Here is a 21,897-nt window from a genome sequence, read left to right on the forward strand (position 1 = left end):
CTTTCCATTTGGTTTTCATCCCCATAGTAAAAAGCAGGCTCCTTTTTACCATGGATCCTGCTTTATTAATAAAATCTCTTGAAGTTTCCAATTCATGCTATTTCTTGAGAGGCCAAACACTAGGTCACAGAGGGCTGCTTTGCACATCACAACAACCCAGTTTGTTTGTTTTTAAACCCTGGGTGTTTGTGAATGCAGCAGTGTGCTCGTGCACACTGCCAATCGCTCTCACTGCAAGTGGGAGTGGCTAAACAAGCCAGGGATGCTACATTCCTAGGTGTTTTGGTGTGATGTGTCAACTAGGAACTCTAGTCTCCCCCAACAGGTCAGAGTTCCTGGTTCTCATATCATGCTAAAAACCTAGGCAGCCTTTGGAGGTTACAGTAGAGGAAAGGCAGGTGGGGGAAAGGCCTCATGTTTCTTCCCCAAACTTCTGCCTTTTATCCAACTTGCAGTCCCTCCTTGATGAATGACAAGAGACATGGAATGAGCAGCCCTGGAGAATGTGTGAAAGAAGTGGGGTCAAGCCTGCTGAACCAGTCATGTCCCTGGTGTTTAGAATTCTCTTTACCCTTTCATTGGTATAGTCACACCACAACTTTTGGTCAGGCTGCAGCGTGACCAAGAGATGATTAGCCTGAAAAACCCTTTGAAGTGAATTACCATCTGATATCTCTGATTGCTGTAAAAACAACAACCCATAAATAGTTGATTCTCCTTTTGAGTCTTAGGCTGCAACCCCTGTGCACACAACTTCGGAATAAGCCCCATTGAACTAACTGGGATTTGCTTTTGTTTAGGAGTGGGATGCATGTCTGTTTTCACTAACGCAATATGTCTTTTTAAAATTCACACTGGTGTTTGTTATTAAAGGATGCTGACCTGTTGGAGGTAGAAAGCAAACACTTTGAAGATCTAGAGTTTCAGCAGCTCGAAAATGAGAGCAGGTTAGATGAAGAGAAAGAGAACTTAACACAGCAACTCCTGCGTGAAGTAGCTGAATATCAGCGCAACATTGTCAGTAGAAAGGTAAAAAGGTGTTTTGTTTTGTTTTAACGTGGGCTGACACATTACTTTTTTGTGGCTTGGTTCCAGTTCAGAGTCACCTGTGGCTGAAGTTCTCATTTGGTTCTGGATCTGGCCAATAAGGGTTCAGTGAAAGAAAATCAATATCTGAGAGGATCCTTATATGTTTCGGATTTTACAAACTTTTGCAAACACTTTTTCAACAGCTGGCAAGCAGCAGGCTGCAATCCACTCTTGCAAACTGTAAAGAAAAACACCAGGCTTTTCTACATGAGGCATTTATTGTGTGCTCATCATCCCCTACTCATGTTTGTTTATGGGTTGTTTAGACAATGTTGTGACCCTCTAGTTTCATTTCTGTGTCTAACCAGCACTTTCAGTGAGTTCGTTTAGAGCAGGGAAATGTGGCATTTAATTGTGAAAGTGAAAGAAACATGATTTCCTCTTGTGTATTTGTGCTATTCCGCTATACTACAGTGCCACCTAGAGGTTAGGTAGCAGAAAATCAGGAAACACTCCATGTGTAGTGTTTGGATCTCAATTCTGTGATGAAACCAAAAGTGGATACAGCAGATTAACAGTCGATTTACAACCTCTTGTAGCAAAGCTCTCCATGATATGGGAGAAGGGAGAGAGGATAGTACCTTTATGTAAAGCACTGCACCTTCCCCGCAATGCAGTCAGTGTTCGGGCAGTTGCTGCAGCTATTAATATAGCTGTGAAAGCTTTTCTCCTTAATCCTTGACGGAAGGGTCCATAAATACACAGTTACTTATTAAATAGTAAGTTTCATTACAAGCTGTACCTCCAGGGTTTAAGCCTAAAGCAGCCTTCCCCATCCTGGTGCCCTCAAGATGATTTGGACTCCCAGCGCTCCTGACCATTGACCATGCTAGCTGGGGCTGATGGCAGCTGAAGTCCAAGATGTCTGAAGCGCACCAGGTTGGGGAAACATCCAGGCTCTGAAGTAAGCAGTTCCCCAAGAACAAGAGATTGAACGGATTCATGCTGCAATCCTATGCACACTTTCATGGGAGTACATCCCACTGAAATTAAAGGAGCTTATTTCTGAATGACTGTGTTTAGGATTTCTCTATAAATAGATTAACTTCTTCAACCCCACTATGTGAATTAGCATCGCTATGTGAAGAACAACTGCAATAAAGTTTCACAGGTGCAGAAGTGCCTTTGCTGTCCTCTGTGGGTGTTTTTATTGGGGCTTTTATTGTGCCTTTGCCCTCTCTCATTCATGGAATTTTATGGGGTATCTAGATGACTAGGCTTCAACTTGTAACCCTCTCGTGTTTTCCCACTGCTTCTTTTATCCTTTTTCTTTCCACAAAAAAATCAGTTAAGGAAGAAAAAATGGGATAGCTGCAGCATATCATACTGCCCCTGTATGGTGTGACCACACTTGGGATACTGTGTACAGTTCTGGTCACCACACCTAAAAGAAGTATATTATAGAGCTGGAAAAAGTGCAGAAAAGGACAACTAAAATGATCAAGGGGCTGGAGCATCTCCCCTATAAGAGAAGGTTACAACAGCAGGGATTGTTTAGCTTGGGGAAAAAGGAGGGTAAGGGGAGACATGATAGAGGTCTACAAAATTAATGCACGGTGTGGAGAATGTGGGTAGGGAGACATTTTTCTCCCTCTCTCAAAATACTGGAACCCAGGGTCATCCTGTGAAGCTGACTGGTGGGAGATTCAGAACAGATAAAAGGAAGTCCTTCTTCACACAGCGCATAAACTATGGAATTTGCTACCACAGGATGTAGTAATGGCCACCAGTTTGGATGGCTTTAAATGGGGGTTAGACAAATTCCTGGAGGAAAAGGCTATCAATGGCTACTAGTCTTGATGGCTATGTGCTACCTCCAGTACCAGAGGCAGTGAGCCTATGTACCCCAGTTGCTGGGGAACATGCGTGGGAGGGTGCTGTGCGCTCATGCCCTGCTTGTGGGTTCCTGGTCGATAGCTGGTTGGCCACTGTGTGAACAGAATGCTGGACTAGATGGACCCTTAGTCTGATCCAGCAGGGCCCTTCTTATGTTCTTATATATTTTGATTTTTAGCACTAGGAGCATACATGTGAGTGCCTTCCTGGTGAACAGGATTTGTGCTACACAGATTATATTCCCAAGATCACACTGAATATGTGTTGATCATTTCTTTATAATAGGAAAAAATCTCTGCTCTCAAAAAGCAAGCCAATCACATTGTCCAGCAAGCACAAAGAGAGCAAGATCATTTTGTCAAAGAGAAGAATAACCTGCTGATGATGTTGCAAAGGGTAAGCACTTTTTCTAGATTTTCTAAGGTGTTGGTTTAAAAGAACCCAACAGCAATATAATAATTGTATAGCTACATAGACGTTTTTGTTCTGTGTTACCAACTAGTGCTGTCATTTTGCAGAAAGTGTACTAAACTGAACCTTGGCATTTCTGTTGTAAGGAATTGTATTGCAAACACAAGTTTAGAAGAAAGTATTGAAAAAGCAGGATTTGTGTCTCAGGGTAGTAATAATGCAATTCACAGAATGCTATAAATAAAATAAAAATTGGAGTGAACACATTGTTGTTGATCAGTCGTTCAGTCGTGTCCGACTCTTCGTGATCCCATGGACCATAGCATGCCAGGCCTTCCTGTCCTGCGCTCTCTCCTGGAACATGCTCAAGTCCATATTCATTGCATCAGTGATGCTATCTAGCCATCTCATCCTCTGTCGTCCCCTTCTCCTTTTGCCTTCAGTCTTTCCCAGCATCAGGGTCTTTTCCAGAGAGTTTTCTCTTTGCATTAGGTGGCCAAAATATTTGAGCTTCAGCTTCAGTATCTGTCCTTCCAATGAGCACTCAGGGTTGATTTCCTTTAGGATGGACTGATTTGTCCTCCTTGCAGTCCAGAGGACTCGTAAGAGTCTTCTCCAGCACCACAGTTCGAAAGCATCGATTCTTCGGCGCTCAGCCTTCTTTATAGTCCAGCTCTCACAGCCAGATGTATGAACATGCAATAGCCAAACTGTCTAAGTTATCCATTGGATGGGCCATGAGAGGAAGTGGATATCCTTCTTTGAGAATGTTACTGATCTATGGAGTTATCTTTGTTCAGAGTTATAGTGAGGCTATGGTAAACGAGAGAGCTGTCTCTGGGACAGTAATCTATCTACCTGAATTATACTTCCTTTATATTTTAGTCTCATATCATAGAATCATAGAATAGTAGGGTTGGAAGGGGTCTACAAGACCATCGAGTCCAATCTCCTGCTCAGTTCAGGAATCCAAGTCAGAGCATCCCCGACAGATGGCTGTCCAGCCTCATCTTGAATGCCTCCAGTGTGGGAGAGCCCACTACCTCCCTAGGTAATTGGTTCCATTTTGTATTGTTGTAACAGTCAGGAAGTTTTTCCTGATGTTCAGCTGGAATCTGGCTTCCTGTAACTTGAGCCCATTATTCCATGTCCTGCATTCTGATTGATCGAGAAGAGATCCTGGCCTTCCTCTCTGTGACAACCTTTCAAGTACTTGAAGAGCACTATCATATCTCCCCTCAGTCTTCTCTTCTCAAGGCTAAACATGCCCAGTTCTTTCAGTCTCTCTTCATAGGGCTTTGTTTCCAGTCCCCTGATCATCCCTGTTGCCCACCTCTGAACCCTCTCCAGCTTGTCTGCATCCTTCTTAAAGTGCGGTGCCCAGAACTGGACACAGTACTCCAGATGAGGCCTAACAAGTGCTGAGTAGAGGGGAACTAGTACTTCCCGGGATTTGGAAACTATGCTTCTATTAATGCAGTCCCAAATAGCATTTGCCTTTTTTGCAGCCACATCACATTGTTGGCTCATATTCAGCTTGTGATCTACAACAATTCCAAGATCCTTCTCGCTTGTAGTGTTGTTGAGCCACGTATCCTCCATCTTGTAACTGTGCATTTGATTTCTTTTTCCTAGGTGCAGAACTTGGCATTTATCCTTATTAATTTCATTCTGTTATTTTCTGCCCAGTGCTTCAGTCTATGAAGATCACTTTGAATTATGTTTCTGTCTTCCAAAGTATTCCATATCTTGCCCAATTTTGTGTCATCTGCAAATCTGATCAGCATTCCCTGCACCTCCTTTTCCAAGTCATTAATAAAAATGTTGAAGAGCACTGGGCCCAGGACTGAGCCCTTTGATACCTGGCTCATTACCTCTCCCCAGTCTGAGAAGGTCCCATTGATAAGCACTCTTTGAGTCCGATTCTGTAGCCAACTGTGGATGCACCTGATCATTGTTTCATCTAGCCCACTTTTCACTAGTTTGCTCATCAGAATATCATGGGACACTTCGTTGAAAGCTTTGCTGAAGTCAAGATATATTATGTCCACAGCATTCCCAAAGTCCACAAGGGAGGTTACTTGATCAAAAAATGAGATCAGATTTGTCTGGCAATTTGTTCTTGACAAATCCATGTTGGCTTCGAGTAATCACTGCATTGTTTTCAAGGTGCTTACTAGGGATGTCAGAGAATTCCTCCACGGACTCCATTGAGGCCGGATTCTTTAGAAGTAGCGGCCACCATTTGCGTGGCTGCCTTTTGTTATGATAGGCTACGTAAATACTTACATAGCCTATCACGGCTTGGCCGCCATTTGCAGCTGCAGCAGCCTGGCTGCGGCCGGAATTCCAGCTGTGGTTGGCCCCTGCTGGTGGCTCCACAGGGTCGCCATGGAGCAGAGCCGGCAAGGGAGGATTCCGGGGGGAGGGACGGAGTGCCTCCCCCCCACTGCCAATGCCCCGGAACGGACGGGTGAGTGGGATTTGTACATCCCTCGTGCTTACAGATGGATTGTTTTATAATCTGCTCCAGAATTTTCCCAGGGATTGATGTCAGACTGACTGGTCTGTAGTTCCCAGGTTCCTCCTTTTTACCCTTTTTGAAGACCGGGACAACGTTAGCCCTCCTCCAGTCATCTGACACTTCACCCTTCCTCCATGATTTCTCAAAGATAACAGACAGTGGTTTTGAGAGTTCTTCTGCCAGTTCCTTTATTACTCTAGGGTGCAGTTCATCTGGCCCTGGAGATTTGAACTCATTCAAAGTAATTAGGTGTTCCTTGACCATATGCATGTCAGTCTCAAGCTGCAATCCTGCCCCTTCAGCCTGTACTTCGCCTTTGCCAGGGTGGTCAATAGACCGTCTTTTGGGAGAAGACTGAGCCAAAGTAGGAATTGAGCACTTCTGCCTTTTCTTTGTCATCTGTTATCATTTTGCCATCCTTATTTAATAGCTGAACCACCACTTCTTTCCTCTGTCTTTTACTATGCATGTAGCTGAAGAAAGCTTTTTTGTTGCTTTTAGCATCCCTCGCTAACCTCAGCTCGTTCTCCGCTTTAGCCTTCCTGACGCCATCCCTGCAATTCTGTGCTACCTGCCTGTACTCTTCGTTTGTTGCTTGGCCTTTCTTCCACTTCCTACATGTGTCCTTTTCTGTTTTCAGGTAATCTCTAAGCTTTTTGTGATGCCACATTGGCTCCTCTGTTGTCTTCCACCTTTTTTTCTTGTTGGAATTGTTTGTAATTGTGCCTTGAGAATGTCCTTTTTTAAAAGCTCCCACCCATCTTGGACTCCTTTTCTCGCTAGCATCGCTTGCCATGGGACCTTACTGATCATTGTTCTGACTTTATTAAAATCAGCTTTCCTAAAATCCAGGGTACAGGTTTGGATACACTCGGCTTTTGCTTCCTTTAGAACCATGAACTCAAGTATAACGTGGTTGCTTTCCCCCAGAGTTCCTGTAACTGCTACTTTACCCACTAAGTCATCTCTGTTGGTTAGGATCGAGTCAAGGATAGCCGATCCTCTAGTTCCTTCCTCTACTTTCTGTAGGAGGAAGTTATCCGCCACACAAGTCAGGAATTTCCTGGAGGGGCCATGTTTTGCAGCATTTGTCTCCCAACAAATATTGGGGAAATTGAAGTCCCCCATTATTACTACATCGTGCTTCCTTGAAACATTGGCTATTTGCTTTTCAAAAGTTTAATTCTCATCTCTCCTTGATTGGGTGGCCGGTAGTAGATTCCGACCACCATGTTCCTTTTATTCTTTGCTTCATTTATTTTAACCCAGAAGCTCTCGATGGGGCTACCAAGCTCATCCTCCTGTATTTCTGTGCAGAGATATATATTTTTCACATAACCCCACTTCCCTTTCTGTTCCTCCTGTTCTTTTTGAACAAGTTATATCCTTCAATTGCTGTATTCCAGTCATGAGAGTCATCCCACCAAGTCTCAATTATACCTCTCAAATCATAATTTCCCTCCTGTATTAAGAGTTCAGATTCGTTCTGTTTGTTTCTCATACTCTGGGCATTAGTATATAGACATCAAAGACCATGTGCTTCATGTTCTGGCTTTCTTCCTACATGTTTGTGAAGACTATTATTGGGCACTATTAGAGCTGTTCTCTCTGTTGTGGTGCATGAGCCTTCGTCCATTGTTACTCCCAACTTTACATCTCCCTTCCCTGTAGGATTCAGTTTAAAGCCCTCCTGATAAAGTTCTTCATGCTGTGGCCAAACACATTCTTCCCAGCCTTTGTGAGGTGCAACCCGTCCCTTGCCAACAGTCCATCTTCCAGCAAGTATATCCCGTGGTCCCAGAATCCAAATCTCTCGCATCGACACCACCTGCGTAGCCAGTCATTCACCCGGAGTATTTTTCTTTCCCTTTCTGTCCCTCTTCTGACTACTGGAAGGAAGGATGAGAAAACTATCTGGGCCCCAAAGTTCTTGAGTTTCCTTCCCAAAGCTTCAAAGTCTGATGTGATTTCTTCGCAGCTCCACTTGCCAGTATCATTTGTTCCCGCGTGGATGAGAAGAAAGGGATACCTGTCAGTGGGCTTTATGAGTGCAGGCACCTTCAGTCACGTCTCTAATCCGTCCTGCTGGGAGACAGCATAGCTGGCGAGTCCACAGGTCTTCGCAACATATTTGGGTTTCGATCCCACGCAGCAAGGAGTCTCCCACTACTCCTCCTCTACTCTTCTTGTTGTTGTAGGCCTTGGTTTCATTGCCTCTGCTTGGCTGACCTTCAGCCTCTTGCTCGCTCTCATGCAGGTTCCCATGTAATTCTTCCTCTGCAGGCTGTCCTCCAGTCTCATCCTCATGTACCTGGAAATGGTTCCCTAGTTCCACTGTCGCCACTGGTGCTGAGTGTCTTCTAGTTCTTCTGCTCCTAACTGTCACCCTTTTCCAAGGAGAATCCTCTACTTCATTTTTCCTCATCTCAGCATTTTCCTCCTCTGCCTCAGCTTGCTGTTGCTCTTCTAACTCCTGTACTTCTCTTTGCTGCTGTAGTTCCATCGTTCTGTCCAAGAACTCGTGTTCTCTTATTCCCTGGAGGGTCGACACTCGCCGCTGCAGTCCTCTTACTTTTTCTTCCAGCAGTGTGATCAACTTGCACTTGTGGCACGTGTAGGCCATGTTGTTCTCAGGCAAGAAAATAAACATGGCACACACCTTGCAGGTCACCACCACTGGAGAGTCTTGTCCTTCCATAGTCTTTTTTCCCTTTTTGTGTCTAGCTTTCTGGTTGTTCTAGAGTAGCCTGTGCCTGGTCCTGTACTCACTACAGGTTAAAAACAGAATTCCACTGGTATGGAAGTGTGTGTAACAAGAAAAATATTTTGTTAAAAATGAAAAAAATGTTTTAAAAAATAAAATTAATTTGTGTAAAAAAATGTTGACCTCCCTTGCCGAACTCCCCTGGCCAACTCCTGTTTGCTCCCCCTGTTTGCTCTCTCTGATCGCAGGTTTGACTATTACGTTGCATGTATACTCTTATGCTGATGATCTGTGGAATCTATATAATGGCATAATTGAAACTGGAAACAAAGCAGGTATAAGATAGTGGGAGGGAGTCTTCAAAACAGAGAAGTCTTCACAGCATTCTGTTTTCCTGAAGAGTGCACATCTTGGATTTCCTGGAAGTATTGAACTAAGCCAAAGGATCTCTTCAGTTGGGTAACTGAAGGCAGCTTTTGATGTATTTACACCTGTGCTTTCCATAGTAAACACATAAAATGTGGATGACATCTCTGCATGCAGGTGATTTTAAATGCCAATATATATGCATTGGGTGGTACCTGGTCCAAGCAGGACTACCAGGACATGTACAGAAGTGATTAAAGATTTGTATACATATGTATATGTCATTCACACCTTATGTGTTTGCTGTGGGCAATACTGGTGTAACACTAGTATACATGCAGCAAACATGTTGGTTGCATGAAGTGTGGAGTCACCTTAAATACATGGAGAGATAACTGTTCATTGGGATGTGATTGTATGATCAAGGGTTGGAAGAAAGGAATGGGACGGCAGGGGACGGGGGAGAATGCAATTTACTTGTGAACAATTCCCCAAGTGAAGTATGATTAGACTTCATAAATTCATAGAATCATAGAATAGTAGGGTTGGAAGGAGCCTACAAGGACATCGAGTCCAACCCCCTGCTCAATGCAGGAATCCAAGTCAGAGCATCCCTGACAGATGGCTGTCCAGGCTCATCTTGAACGCCTCCAGTGTGGGAGAGCCCACCACCTCCCTAGGTCATTGGTTCCATTTTGTATTGCTGTAACAGTCAGGAACTTTTTCCTGATGTTCAGCCGGAATCTGGCTTCCTGTCACTTGAGCCCATTATTCCATGTCCTGCACTCTGGGATGATCGAGAAGAGATCCTGGCCTTCCTCTCTGTGACAACCTTTTAAGTACTTGAAGAGCACTACCATATCTCCCCTCAGTCTTCTCTTCTCAAGGCTAAACATGCCCAGTTCTTTCAGTCTCTCTTCATAGGGCTTTGTTTCCGGTCCCCTGATCATCTTTGTTGCCCTCCTCTGAACCCTCTCCAGTTTGTCTGCATCCTTCTTAAACTGTGGTGCCCAGAACTGGACACAGTACTCCAGATGAGGCCTAACCAGTGTGGAGTAGAGGGGAACTAGTACTTCTCGGGATTTGGAAGCTATGCTTCTATTAATGCAGCCCAAAAGAGCATTTGCCTTTTTTGCAGCCACATCACATTGTTGGCTCATATTCAGCTTGTGATCGACGACAATTCCAAGATCCTTCTCGCTTGTAGTGTGGTTGAGCCACGTATCCCCCATCTCGCAACTGTGCATTTGGTTTCTTTTTCCTAGGTGCAGAACTTGGCATTTATCCCTATTCAATGTCATTCTGTTGTTTTCTGCCCAGCGCTCCAGTCTATCCAGATCACTTTGAATTTTGTTTCTGTCTTCCAAAGTATTAGCTATCCCACCCAATTTGGTGTCATCTGCAAATTTGATCAGCATTCCCTGCACCTCCTCCTCCAAGTCATTAATACAAATGTTGAAGAGCACTGGGCCCAGGACTGAGCCCTGCGGTACCCCACTCATTACCTCTCCCCAGTTTGAGAAGGTCCCATTGATAAGCACTCTTTGAGTCCGATTCTGTAGCCAACTGTGGATCCGCCAGATCGTTATTTCATCTAGCCCACTTTGAGCTAGTTTGCTCATCAGGATATCATGGGGCACTTTGTTGAAAGCTTTGCTGAAGTCAAGGTATATGATGTCTACAGCATTCCCACGATCCACAAGGGAGATTACTTGATCAAAAAATGAGATCAGATTCGTCTGGCAGGACTTGTTTTTGACAAATCCAAATTCTTACTCTAGTTCTGTTATTTCTGAAGAGAAGGGACGTGTGAACAAAGCCTGAGACAGTTTGTGATCCTCTGTATTTATATCTTCAGATAAGTGACTGTCAAAATTTGTATCTGAAATATAATTTCAGTCTGCTCTCAACAGGAGAAAGAGAATCTTTGCAATCTAGAAAAGAAATACTCTTCGCTATCAGGAGGAAAAGGATTCCCTGTAAGTCCCAGCAGTCTGAAAGAGGTAAATGTGAAACTTGGGAGAAATGGCATGTGATCACAGTTTCTCTCACATACATACATACATACATACATACATAAAAAAATAAAAAGGGCTACTGTTGATAGTGGAATTTTAATTAATTGTGTTTTAAATATGGTCAGTTTACCTAAGGAAGGTTGTTATACACTTCGATCATGTTCCTCTGTTTTGTTTTTCTGTTTTTTTTTAGGGTTTTTGTTTTATATGCATTGTGCTCCCTCCAGCACATGTCCTTATGTCTGCTTCATGATGGCATGGTATCCCTTTGTTTGTTACAGAAAATTACCAAAAGTGACAGTATACATACATGTGCACATCTCTGTATACTGGCAGACACCATTCATGTAAAATAGTAAAATAAACAAACCCTAGAAATGTAAGTGTGCATTTGAAACCTTTCTAACTCCTTTCAAACGAGGTTGCATTTCTTCAAAAAAACAAGTTAAATGTCCAGATTTCCCCATCTTGCTCATTCTGAGCATCTGCTTCAGAATATTTACACATAGCCATTCATTTTTAGACTATATACAATTCCTAAAATTGTAATTGAATTTCAGGAATTGCATTCCATTAGAATTGGGGGAAAAACACAGTTTCTTCCAGTATATCCTTCCAATGCTTGCTTTTGCCTAAAATCTTCCTGCTGTTGCTGCTGCTGCTGCTGCTGCTAATGAAGTCCTTAAATTGTTTAACTGAGAATTGCAGTTGCTCCAATTCCCTTAATTAAAACATGAAATCATTAATGTATTCTACAAAACACTAGATTATGGTCATGTCCCTAAATTTGTCCTTAATTAATTTTGATGGTGCCAAAAAGTGAAATATGTCCCAAACTCAAGGGGAGGGGGTTGCCAAGTTTTAAAAAATGATTCCTACACCCAGTTACAGTATAGTAGATCAGTGAAATGCAGTGACATATGTTGCAAGAGATTATTGTGAAATGCCTCCCCTCTTGCTTTTGGTGGTTTTTGCCATGCAAGCTCAATTCCTCTTCATTACAAGATTTATGCTTGCAAGGTGAAAATAGTCAAAACTATGCAGGGTGCAACTTCACAAAAACAGCTTATCTTAGAAGAGCTGCCATTGTGTGGTTGTGCTTCAGGTGGTTACAGCGTCGAACTGAAAATAAAGGAATCAAAAATAAAAATGCTAGTATCGTGCTACCTTTGTACAAATATATGGTGCGACCTCACTTGTAATACCGTGTATAGTTCTGGTCACCACACCTCAAAAAGGATATTGTAGAGCTGGATAAAGTGCAGAAAAGAGAGAGCAAAATGATCAAGGAGCTGAAGCAACTGCCCTAGGAGAAAAGGTTACAACATTGTTTGGGGGCTTCTTAGCTTAGAAAAGAGGCAAGTGAGGGGTGAAAAATGATGCATGGTGTGGAGAAAGTGGATAAGGATAGTCTCACAATACTAGAACCTGGAGTCATCCCATGAAGCTAATTGGCAGGAGGTTCAGGACAGAGAAAAGGAAGTCCTTCTTCACATATCACATAGTTAAACTATGGAATTCACTACCACAAGATGTAGTGATGGCCACCAATTTGGATGGATTTAAATGGGGATTAGACCAATTCAGTGGCTATTAATCCTGATGACAATATATTAGGGATCACGAGCAGGAGGGTGCTATTGCACTCATGTCTTGCTTGTTGGCTTCCCATAGACATCTGGTTGGCCACTGTGGGGACAGAATGCTGAACACGTAGGCCTTTGGTCTGATCCAGCATGTGTACATGAATTAGCCGTAATGTCTGTGAATCTGACTATTTGAGGGAAAATAGCAGGAGTTTGATATCTAGCAGTTCATTTTTTGCTGCTATATTTCAAACATGCTAAGCAAACATTGAAATGTAAGGGTTGTACCTTATAAAAATATGTAATGAACATTTGATCATCATTTTGTTTGCAGTAAATTAAAGCATTCAAATTTCCAGTGTATGTAATTTTGATGATTTTTGATATTTTAATGAAGCATTTTTGTAATACCACAGAGAATTGGCTGGATCACTCTAAACTAACTTTCACAGCAAAATGGGAACCTTAATACCCTTGCATGCCTTTTGGCTTTTGCTTCTTTTTTATGTTTAACTTCTGAATTCCTCCTTTTAGGGTTATATGAGTGTAAATGACATTAGTGAGCCGTATGGCAATTCCACGAATATATCCCCTTCCACTCAACCCCCCACTGCTGCTGATGCTGTTCCCACTGAACCTTCCACAGCTGGCCTGATGAGCCAGCCACAAAATAAAGAGGTTTGTTTAAGAGACATTTCCCATTTGTATACATTTTGCTTTCGACATTTTGTTCCCTTGGTGTTTAGAGGTTAACTGTAAAACTGATTATTATTTTTACAGTTAAAACGGTTTCGGTAGAAAGCTAAATTAACTTTACATAGTTAAGTTTTATTTCAGGGAGAAATCTCACATATATGTCCTGGGCACATTTGCTCCTCCTCACCAGAAGGAAAAAGTACAAGTGAGCTAGAAGCTGTAGAGTGTTAATCAGAAAATGGTCTCCTCTTGGCCACCGAGCATAGGGTTTCCAGGGAACAACAACAAAGCAAGGAGGATTTCACATTCAAATAAATGTGATACTGCTCGGCAGAATTGGTCCAAGATTTTTTGCTGCATGAGGTGAAGCAAGTCGAGGTGCTTAGTACCCAAGGTTAGCCAAGTTATTTTAGCACCTGCAGCAGAGAATCCAACTCCTGTGGGATGAGTTCACATCAAATAAATTTATAGAATACATAGTCAAGCAGGAGTGGGCAACTTTGAGGGATCCGAAATCCCCCCCACTGGACCCCACCCCCATGGGCCACACACCTGCTGCTGCACAACCTAAATTTGGCAGTGGCGGCCAAAAATACTGCTAAAAATTTGGCGGCAACCCGCTATGAAAAAAATCAGCAAACGCTACGGAGGCTTAAAGGCTAAATTAGCTTAAAGCTAAGTTTGTCACTTCTAAACCTCCATAGCAATTTGCTGCTAAAATTCAGTGGCAAACCACTGATTTTTGGTGGGATTTTTGCAAATTTCAGTGGTGCATCAGTAGCTGCACTATAGGCCAGGGGATGGGTTGTGGCCTATAGGCCACATGTTGCCCACTCCTGCTGTAAAGTCTCTTAGCAGTATTTGATGTGTTTGGGTAGAAGGTTAAGTTTGGCTGCTTTCCCCACTTTTTCTTGTTACCTCACTTGAGACCATGAAGGGAGGGAGGGAAATGCACTTTCTTAACTGGAAAGAAATAAACTTATTCCCAGAAGTAAATCTTCCACTGTTATAAATAATATTTTATGACTGCATTTGCACCATGGCAAACTTCAGTGCTACATCCACAAGTATAAAGAAGCCCACATGAAGTGCTGTGCCACATACTCCCCCCACCCCCACCCCGCCCCTTCTCCTGCACAGCTAGGGGGAGAAATAAACCAGGACTGCAGTTAGCATTAGCCAGTTCCTGGCTTTTCATTATGTGTTGACCAGGAATCATGGTTTCAAATAAACTCTAGTTTATTAAACTGGCTAGCTTCATAACCTATGGTTTGAAGATGGCTTGTTAGCAATTGACTTTATTTTAAACCATAGTTGTTAGTTCACATGTTTATAAACCAGGAATTGGGCACAGTGAAACTGAGTTCTGGTTTATTCCTTCGCTTGGCTGTGCAGGAAGACGAGAGGGTATTTTGGGGGGGGGGGGACACACATAAGCGAGCCCAAGGCTTTGCTCAGGCTATTTTCTGCTTGTGCAATTAGATCTTTACCATGGTTTGGCCTTAAGTAAGAATCCTCCCAATGTGTTAGCAACAAGAGTTAAGTTTGGGATGCCTAATTTTAATCTAAATGATTCAGTCACAATAGGAGGTAGAGTCTTAGCTACATTTTTAAAGGTGCATGCTTTGGATAACCCCAGCCTGATTTTCTCCATTAGAATATCACAAACCTGTAACCAAACACCTCCAGCAAAATGTGAGGAAGTGTAGTTTCCATTTTTCTCCATCTGTAAACTGTTGATAACATTTCATGCATCTGACAAAGTCTAGTTCACAGAAGCTTACACCACAATAAACCTGTAACTCTTTTTTTAATGTCTGTAGCGTATATGTTTGTTTGTTTTTAAACACCTCTGAATATAATTTCTCTCTTTCCTATAAAGCTAAGACCATCTCTCTGTTCTGGATTTGTGTTTGCTCACTCCCTTTCTCCTCGCCCTCTTGCACAACTTTCACCAGCCCACTGGCCTGAGGTCAGGGCTACAAATGTAGAGCCTTTACCTTTACCTGACACACCACCTCCTCTTCCAGCTAAGAAACACCGAAGGCAATCGCAGGTAACATGCCTGGATGCAGGCAGCCTTGATAACGATATAGTTATCTTTGCATGTACTTTTCTGCCCCAGTCAGATGGAGTGCATGCAGAGTAGTCAGGGCTCCAGCTAAAATACTGTCAGTGGACCAGCTCTCTGGAAAGGAAGAGGTAGTGGGGCGGTCTGAATCCAGTTCCCCACTCCCTTTCCCTTATAGTCGATAGATGGGATTCTAGCATTTTCTAAAGAACTTTATGTACACAGCCCCAGCTACCGAATCCGATGGGAAAATCACACACACGTATATACAGTATGCATCCGCACACACATACGCACAGTTAGGGATAAGCACTCAGCTATTTGTTTCCACGTGCATACTGACCCTAGTTGGATAAGTGTGTTAATGTCATGGTTTCTAGGTCAAACTGGAGAGTTGTATGTATAAGAAAAAAAACAATTGCCATCTACTCCTTGTTCTGTGGACTCCAATAGTTAAGCAGGATATTTGAATATTTGTATACGTTTTAAGGTTCAGCACTGTCTTCCTGATGTTTGCCTACTGATGTTTTTTGTTAATGAAATCAGCACAGTAAAAGATACTAACAGTGAAACATTTTAGACAACAAAACCACATAGTGTACATATGACATGGAAACATACTACAAACAATATTTCAGAAATCATCTCAATTTAGAGATCCATTCGCAATCAATAGCGTTAATAATTACAAGCAAAGAACACGACTGAGTGTTACCTTATCACAGTAGGGATAATAATGCTGCATTAGGTTTCAAACATGCCTTTAAAAAGATTCTTCTGAGTTGCTTATTTTCTTTTAGTATCTTATATGGGCTAAGCTGCTAACAAGTACTACGTGCAGGTTTAAGCTTATATTAACTAAAAAATACAGGACAACAGGTTGGACCAATCCTAGGGCTTTGTTCATGGAAGATATTTTCTGTGAACATTAGGGGTCCTTCTATGAGCAGAACCCTCCTATGAATGGAGCAGTAAGTGTGAATGCAACCCAGTATTTAGGAGATGAAAATTTAACATCCAGCTTTGCATTAGTTAATTTCACATTTAAATCAAACTCATTTTAAGGAAGTGTGTTGACTTTGTAAAGTCTCCTTTCATTTTAATAAATTAGAGAGCTACTCTATGCTGTCCAAAGGAGTACTGCAGCATTAAAGCGCTTCGAAAATAGCAGATACCTGGCAGAGCACAAGGAGAGGCGGAGGCGAACTTTGCCTCTCCAGCCTCCTTTCTATTCCGTTTTTTTTTTACTAGACATGCTTTTGAGCACATCTGATGGAGTTACGGATATGGGGACAGGAGGGTTCAGGATGTTGCGTATCCTCAGCACCTCCCCTCCCCTCTCTGCCTCCTTCATAATCCCCATTTGGATTTCCTCTTCCGAGGTTGTAGCAGGATCTATGGCCTCGGAGGGGAATTCCAAAATACCTTATGGTCCATGGGGGACGTTCCCAGGGACCATAGGATTGCTCTCTTACTTTCATGACACCAGTGTATAAAACCCTGTATTTAAAATAAACTACAATGATTCAAAACACAACACCATTGTAATCCTTTCAACCAAATAACTTCGTCTTTTTGCTCAAACAATAGTTGCCATTATTTATCATTTCTGTAGCACTGTTTCATGCTCTAAGCGCTTTTCAGTTCTTTTATTGTTTGGAAAGCTTTTTATCATCGTGGAAATGTCACACTTTGTTTAGTTATGTTAGCTATCATAATATGGGACATACGATCACCAAACATTCAGAATGTCTCCTGTACAAATCCCTTCAATTTCAGTGGAACTTGTACAAGGAATTATCCTTGTAATTTATCCCTTAAATTAGACATCATTTTTAAAACATTTTTTGTGTAAATCATTGACACTGGGCAGGTTTGCACGATCTCAGAAGGGAAATAAGCCATGGTGGCTTATTTTCTCTCCCCATATGTCCCTGCCGCGAGTCGCCTAATTAACATAATTATCCTCGCCGGGCACAGGTTGCCATGACATCCAGACCTGGCAAGGGTGGGTGGGGAGCTGGGGTGGTTTACAAACCACCCTGAAACCCTAGAATGAGGCATGGCAAGTATAATTATGCTAGGCAGTTCACGACCAGCATGTGCGGGGAGGGAAAATGAGACACCATGGTTTATTTTCCCTCCATAATTGTGCGAACCCAGTCATTGTGAGAAATGGTTTAAGGATGCAGTCCTATACACGAGGGATGGACAACATGCAGCCCCTGCCAAAACTCACCACCCTGCCAAATTTGCAGGGCACCCTTGAATTTTAAAAAAATGATAATGGAAAAAATGGCATCAGTAGAACTATGGAGCGCCAAAAGGATCAAATATAGTTTGCAAGTAAGCTAAATTTGACCCTTTGGGTGCTCCATAGTGCTATGGACACCATTTTTTTCCCTCCCCCCCCCCCACTTCCTTAATTTTTTTTCCAGGGCAGACTGCGACCGGGGGGGGGGGGGCATTGGGAGTAAAAATGGCCTCCAGAACTCCCAAATTCGCACACCCCTGCCATACATACGTACTTTCCTACTTCTCAGTAGACATGCATCGGATTGCATTGTAAATAGCTTTTCCCCCCATGCTGTAGTTTTTACACACTTCAAGATGTTTTAGTATAAAAAATCTATTCCATATTTTTCCTTGCCCAGTTTTGGGGAGCGTTTTAAAATAGTATTCAGCTTTTTCAGAAATGCACAGTGATTTTTTTAAAATAACGATACGGTCTGCAGGCTTCCATATAATCACAATGGGATTTTATATATTTTAAGCACTTCAGAAATCTGGAAGAGCGAAAGAAGCAGCACAAAGAGGGTCCATACATGAGTGATACTTTGCCACGCAAGAAAACGGCTCCTTCTGTATCACCCCATTTTAGTAGTTCTACTCTTGGACGAAGTGTTAAGGTAAGTAATGTGATTATAATATAATAATATCTGCATTACGTAAAATAATAGTTTGTCAAAGAAATAAAAGAATTGAATTCTTAATTTGTTTTCATTTGGCGAGGATAATCCTCTCTATCCTGTTGTGTTGTCTCAGTGGAGTGGATTCAGACTAAGCTAGTCATGCTTAAGTCCCATTGAAATCAATGGGTAATGTTAGTCATGCCTAATGTAAGTCCCATTGATTTCAGTGGGAATGTGAGAGCAATCCTGTCTCCTTTAGATAGCTCTCAGAGCCTTTGTGCACGAAGTCTTTATTGTGTGCTCATGATACTTCAATTGTGGTAGTTTGCAGATCCCTAACATTTATTTATTTTATTTATTATTAAATTTATCAATCGCCCATCTGGCTGGTCACCCAGCCACTCTGGGCGATGTACAGCATACAATAAAACAGTCCAAAACAATAAAATTCTACAATAAAAACATTTTCTAAAATACCCTAACCCACCCCAAATGCCTGCCTGAACAACCATGTTTTTAATGCACGGCGGAAGCTCATTAAAGAGGGGGCATGGCGGAGTTCCCTAGGGAGGGAGTTCCACAGAGTGGGGCCACCACAGAAAAGGCCCTCTCTCTCGTCTCCACCAGTCTAGCTGTCCTGGCTGATGGGACAGACAGAAGGCCATCCGAGGCTGATCTTGTTAAGCGGCCTGTCTGGTGCTGCTGGAGGTGCTCCTTAAGATAGGCTGGGCCGGAACCATATAGGGTTTTAAAGGTCAAAACCAAGACCTTGAATTTGGCCCGGAAAACAACTGGTAACCAGTGCAACTCCTTCAGCACTGGAGTGATGTGATCTCGCCGGCGGCTGCCTTTAATCAGGCGAGCTGCCGCATTCTGTACCAGCTGCAGCTTCCGAACCGTCTTCAAGGGTAACCCCACGTAGAGCGCATTACAGTAGTCTAAACGAGAGGAGACCAGGGCATGTACTACCGATGGGAGCAGATGGTCGGGAAGGAAGGGGCGCAACCGCCATATCGGATGGAACATGATGTCCTCATCCTCCAGGGCCTCTCCTGTGCCTTGCAACCATTTTAGCAGTTTTTTTCCTGAGGAAAGTCTGGTTTTGTTTGTGAATGCCGGGATAAAGCCTAGTATAGTTGCACAGTTCCACTATACCCCAGCACCACCTAGTGCTTGTGTAGTGGAACATAAGGGAAGGAAGAGAAAGAAACCCCTTGGGGAAAAACAAGTGTAAAGGAGCCAATCTTAATTCTGCGAAGAATTTGGAAACAGAAGCCCCAGTAAAATGACAGGTTAAAAGCCTCATGTAGAAAAGCCCTCAGACTATGAGCCCAACTGGAGTCAATGGAGACCTTTTTCTTTTTTTTAACCTCTGCCCCCGGGGAGGGAATTTGGGGGGAAATGGGGAGGAGGTTTAATTCTCCCTTCCCGGAGTGCAGTTATCCCGATCCAAATCAGGGCTGCATGTGGTTACGCTAAAGTAAAAACAAAGAACAGTCTCAGTGACACGCTATGAGATTAGCGTAACATGTTGTTTGTCCTTATCTTTGAGCATCTTCAGACATTACCAAATGTGGTGGTGGGACAGGAAGTACACGTATTTTATGGATCCTGCCTCCTGATCTTCTCTCCAATATCAAAAATGGAATTTGGCGGTCTCCTCTAGGCTGGAATGTACAAGCTCCAGACGCAGAGAACTTTTGTGGATTTCACCAGAAGAGGGGGAGGGAGATGCGCAAGTTCCAAATTTACGAAGAAGTGTATAGAACAGAAAGCAAGAGTCACTCATGAAATCCATATAGAACTTCCATAGATTACTGGTATGAAAAAAGTACACTAAAGCTGCAATATTTCATGCAGGCTCATCTCCCACTTGGACAAAGCAATAGTTGTGGCAGTGTACTTCCTCACTGTTTGGGAACTACAACCAAAGACTCCGAATCAAGGAGGACACACAAAGGTAATGCTGTTTTAGAAAGTCTTTTCTTACACTGGTGTGCAATATTATTGAAAGAGAAATCTCATTTCACAGTAATAATTGTTTTTCTTCTTTATTTGATCAATTGTATTCATTCAGCCACAATGCTTTTATGGGTGTTAATTAAATTTTCATGATCATTTTGTAAATTAATCATTTCCAAATTATTTATTACACAAGGCATTTTGACCAAAATGGGAAATTACATGATTCTACATGTGTATAGGATTGAAGACATATAGGACTGAAGACATAGACTGATTAAAAACAGGATGCTTTACGTGGAAATCAAATAATCCTGCATATCTTCATGGTTCTAGATCCTCTGACTATTGCCTGAGTGCAAGTGCTTTGCAAAATCTGGTTTGGACTGTTACCTAAAGATCAAGGCCCTACAATCACACCTAAAACTATTCTTTGGGTTCTTTGCCAACCCAAAGTACGTAGGAACTACATGGAGGGGGGGTGCTTTCTTTTTTTCTTTTTTTTAAGAATCCCCATATCATTTTTCCTGCACGTGGTGTGCTTACATGTCAGATGTGAGAAGATTGTTAGAAATTCTCCCATTTCTTAAGATGTGTCTATACTCAGCTGAGTTGCATGCTGAGATCCACATCTCAGCATGCAACGTTGGAGAGGTTTAAATTTCCCCACCCTGCCTATTGAGATAAGGTGATCATTATCTTGGATGTATTGGGTTTGCTAGGGGATGCTGGGGGAGGTTAAAGCCTCTTGCAGAGGTCCTGATCCTCATCCCCAGCATATACACACATGCAAATGCACATATATGCATGCACACATACATGTGTGTGCATGTGTGCGCGCACACACACAGTTTCCCCTACCCATCCACATCTCAGCATGCAACGTTGGAGAGGTTTAAATTTCCCCACCCTGCCTATTGAGATAAGGTGATCATTATCTTGGATGTATTGGGTTTGCTAGGGGATGCTGGGGGAGGTTAAAGCCTCCCTACACCAGGTGGTCCTGATCAAGATCACTGCCCTGGTGCTGCTAATAGCTGATGGCTGGGTTGAGGGGGAAAGGGGCCGGGGCTCCATGGAACTCCAGCAGGCTGCATGGAGAGTGGCAACAGGCCGAGGGTTGCCCACCTGAGGCTTTGACCTTGCAAGCTCCTTCCTACATATGGCCGGGCCAACAGCTGTCCTGCGATTCTAGTATTGCAGAATGCATTGATAAAGCTTGAAGTGTCTCCATAATACAGTGTAACATCTGCAGTACTACTACTTACTCCTCATTAGATATGAATTACTGTTGAAACTACTGCCTGAGCTGAACTAGGTAACTAGCATTAATCTTTGAAATAAACCATTCATAGAGAAAAACTGTTTCTTAGCTGCTGTTCATCAGTATACTGAAGGAGTACAGCTACAATATGCATACTATGCACATGCACATTAATAGATGCTAAGGAAAACTGCACAAGGGCAAATGGGAGATGCAGTTGTAGAAGCCTGTGTCCCTGGAGCTGTGTTTTGCTGTGTTCTGCAGGCAAGGCTTTATTGACATGAGCTAGGCTTAGCACATGTACAGTACAAATAAGACTGCAATCGTAAGCATGTTTAATAGAAATAAGCCCCACTGGATTCAGTGATTTCAGTGGGGCTTGTTCCAGGTAAGCACATAAGATTACAGCCAAAATCTGTTAAATGTTAAAATTGTTGAAATAATTGAGACTTTCAGGT

At 42.7% G+C, this 21,897-nt stretch overlaps 1 protein-coding gene across 11 annotated transcripts in view; it reads left to right on the top strand.

Annotated features, from left to right (window-relative positions):
• PHLDB2 (pleckstrin homology like domain family B member 2) overlaps positions 1-21,897 on the top strand; it is a 106,617-nt gene that overhangs the window by 64,885 nt on the left and 19,835 nt on the right. For 4 of the 11 annotated variants that reach the window (XM_084843359.1, XM_084843361.1, XM_084843360.1 and 1 more), the window contains 6 exons: positions 874-1,029; positions 3,211-3,321; positions 10,844-10,933; positions 13,069-13,212; positions 18,076-18,210; positions 20,074-20,173. In XM_084843359.1, coding sequence (XP_084699485.1) covers positions 874-1,029; positions 3,211-3,321; positions 10,844-10,933; positions 13,069-13,212; positions 18,076-18,210; positions 20,074-20,173 — 736 coding nt within the window. The remainder of the gene's footprint in view (positions 1-873; positions 1,030-3,210; positions 3,322-10,843; positions 10,934-13,068; positions 13,213-18,075; positions 18,211-20,073; positions 20,174-21,897) is intronic. The other 7 variants (XM_084843362.1, XM_084843366.1, XM_084843365.1 and 4 more) reach the window with 2 other exon arrangements.

This window comes from Heloderma suspectum, chromosome 3, assembly GCF_057233095.1.
Source record: "Heloderma suspectum isolate Gila_16-S chromosome 3, 16-S_ref, whole genome shotgun sequence".
Taxonomy (NCBI): Eukaryota; Metazoa; Chordata; class Lepidosauria; order Squamata; family Helodermatidae; genus Heloderma; species Heloderma suspectum.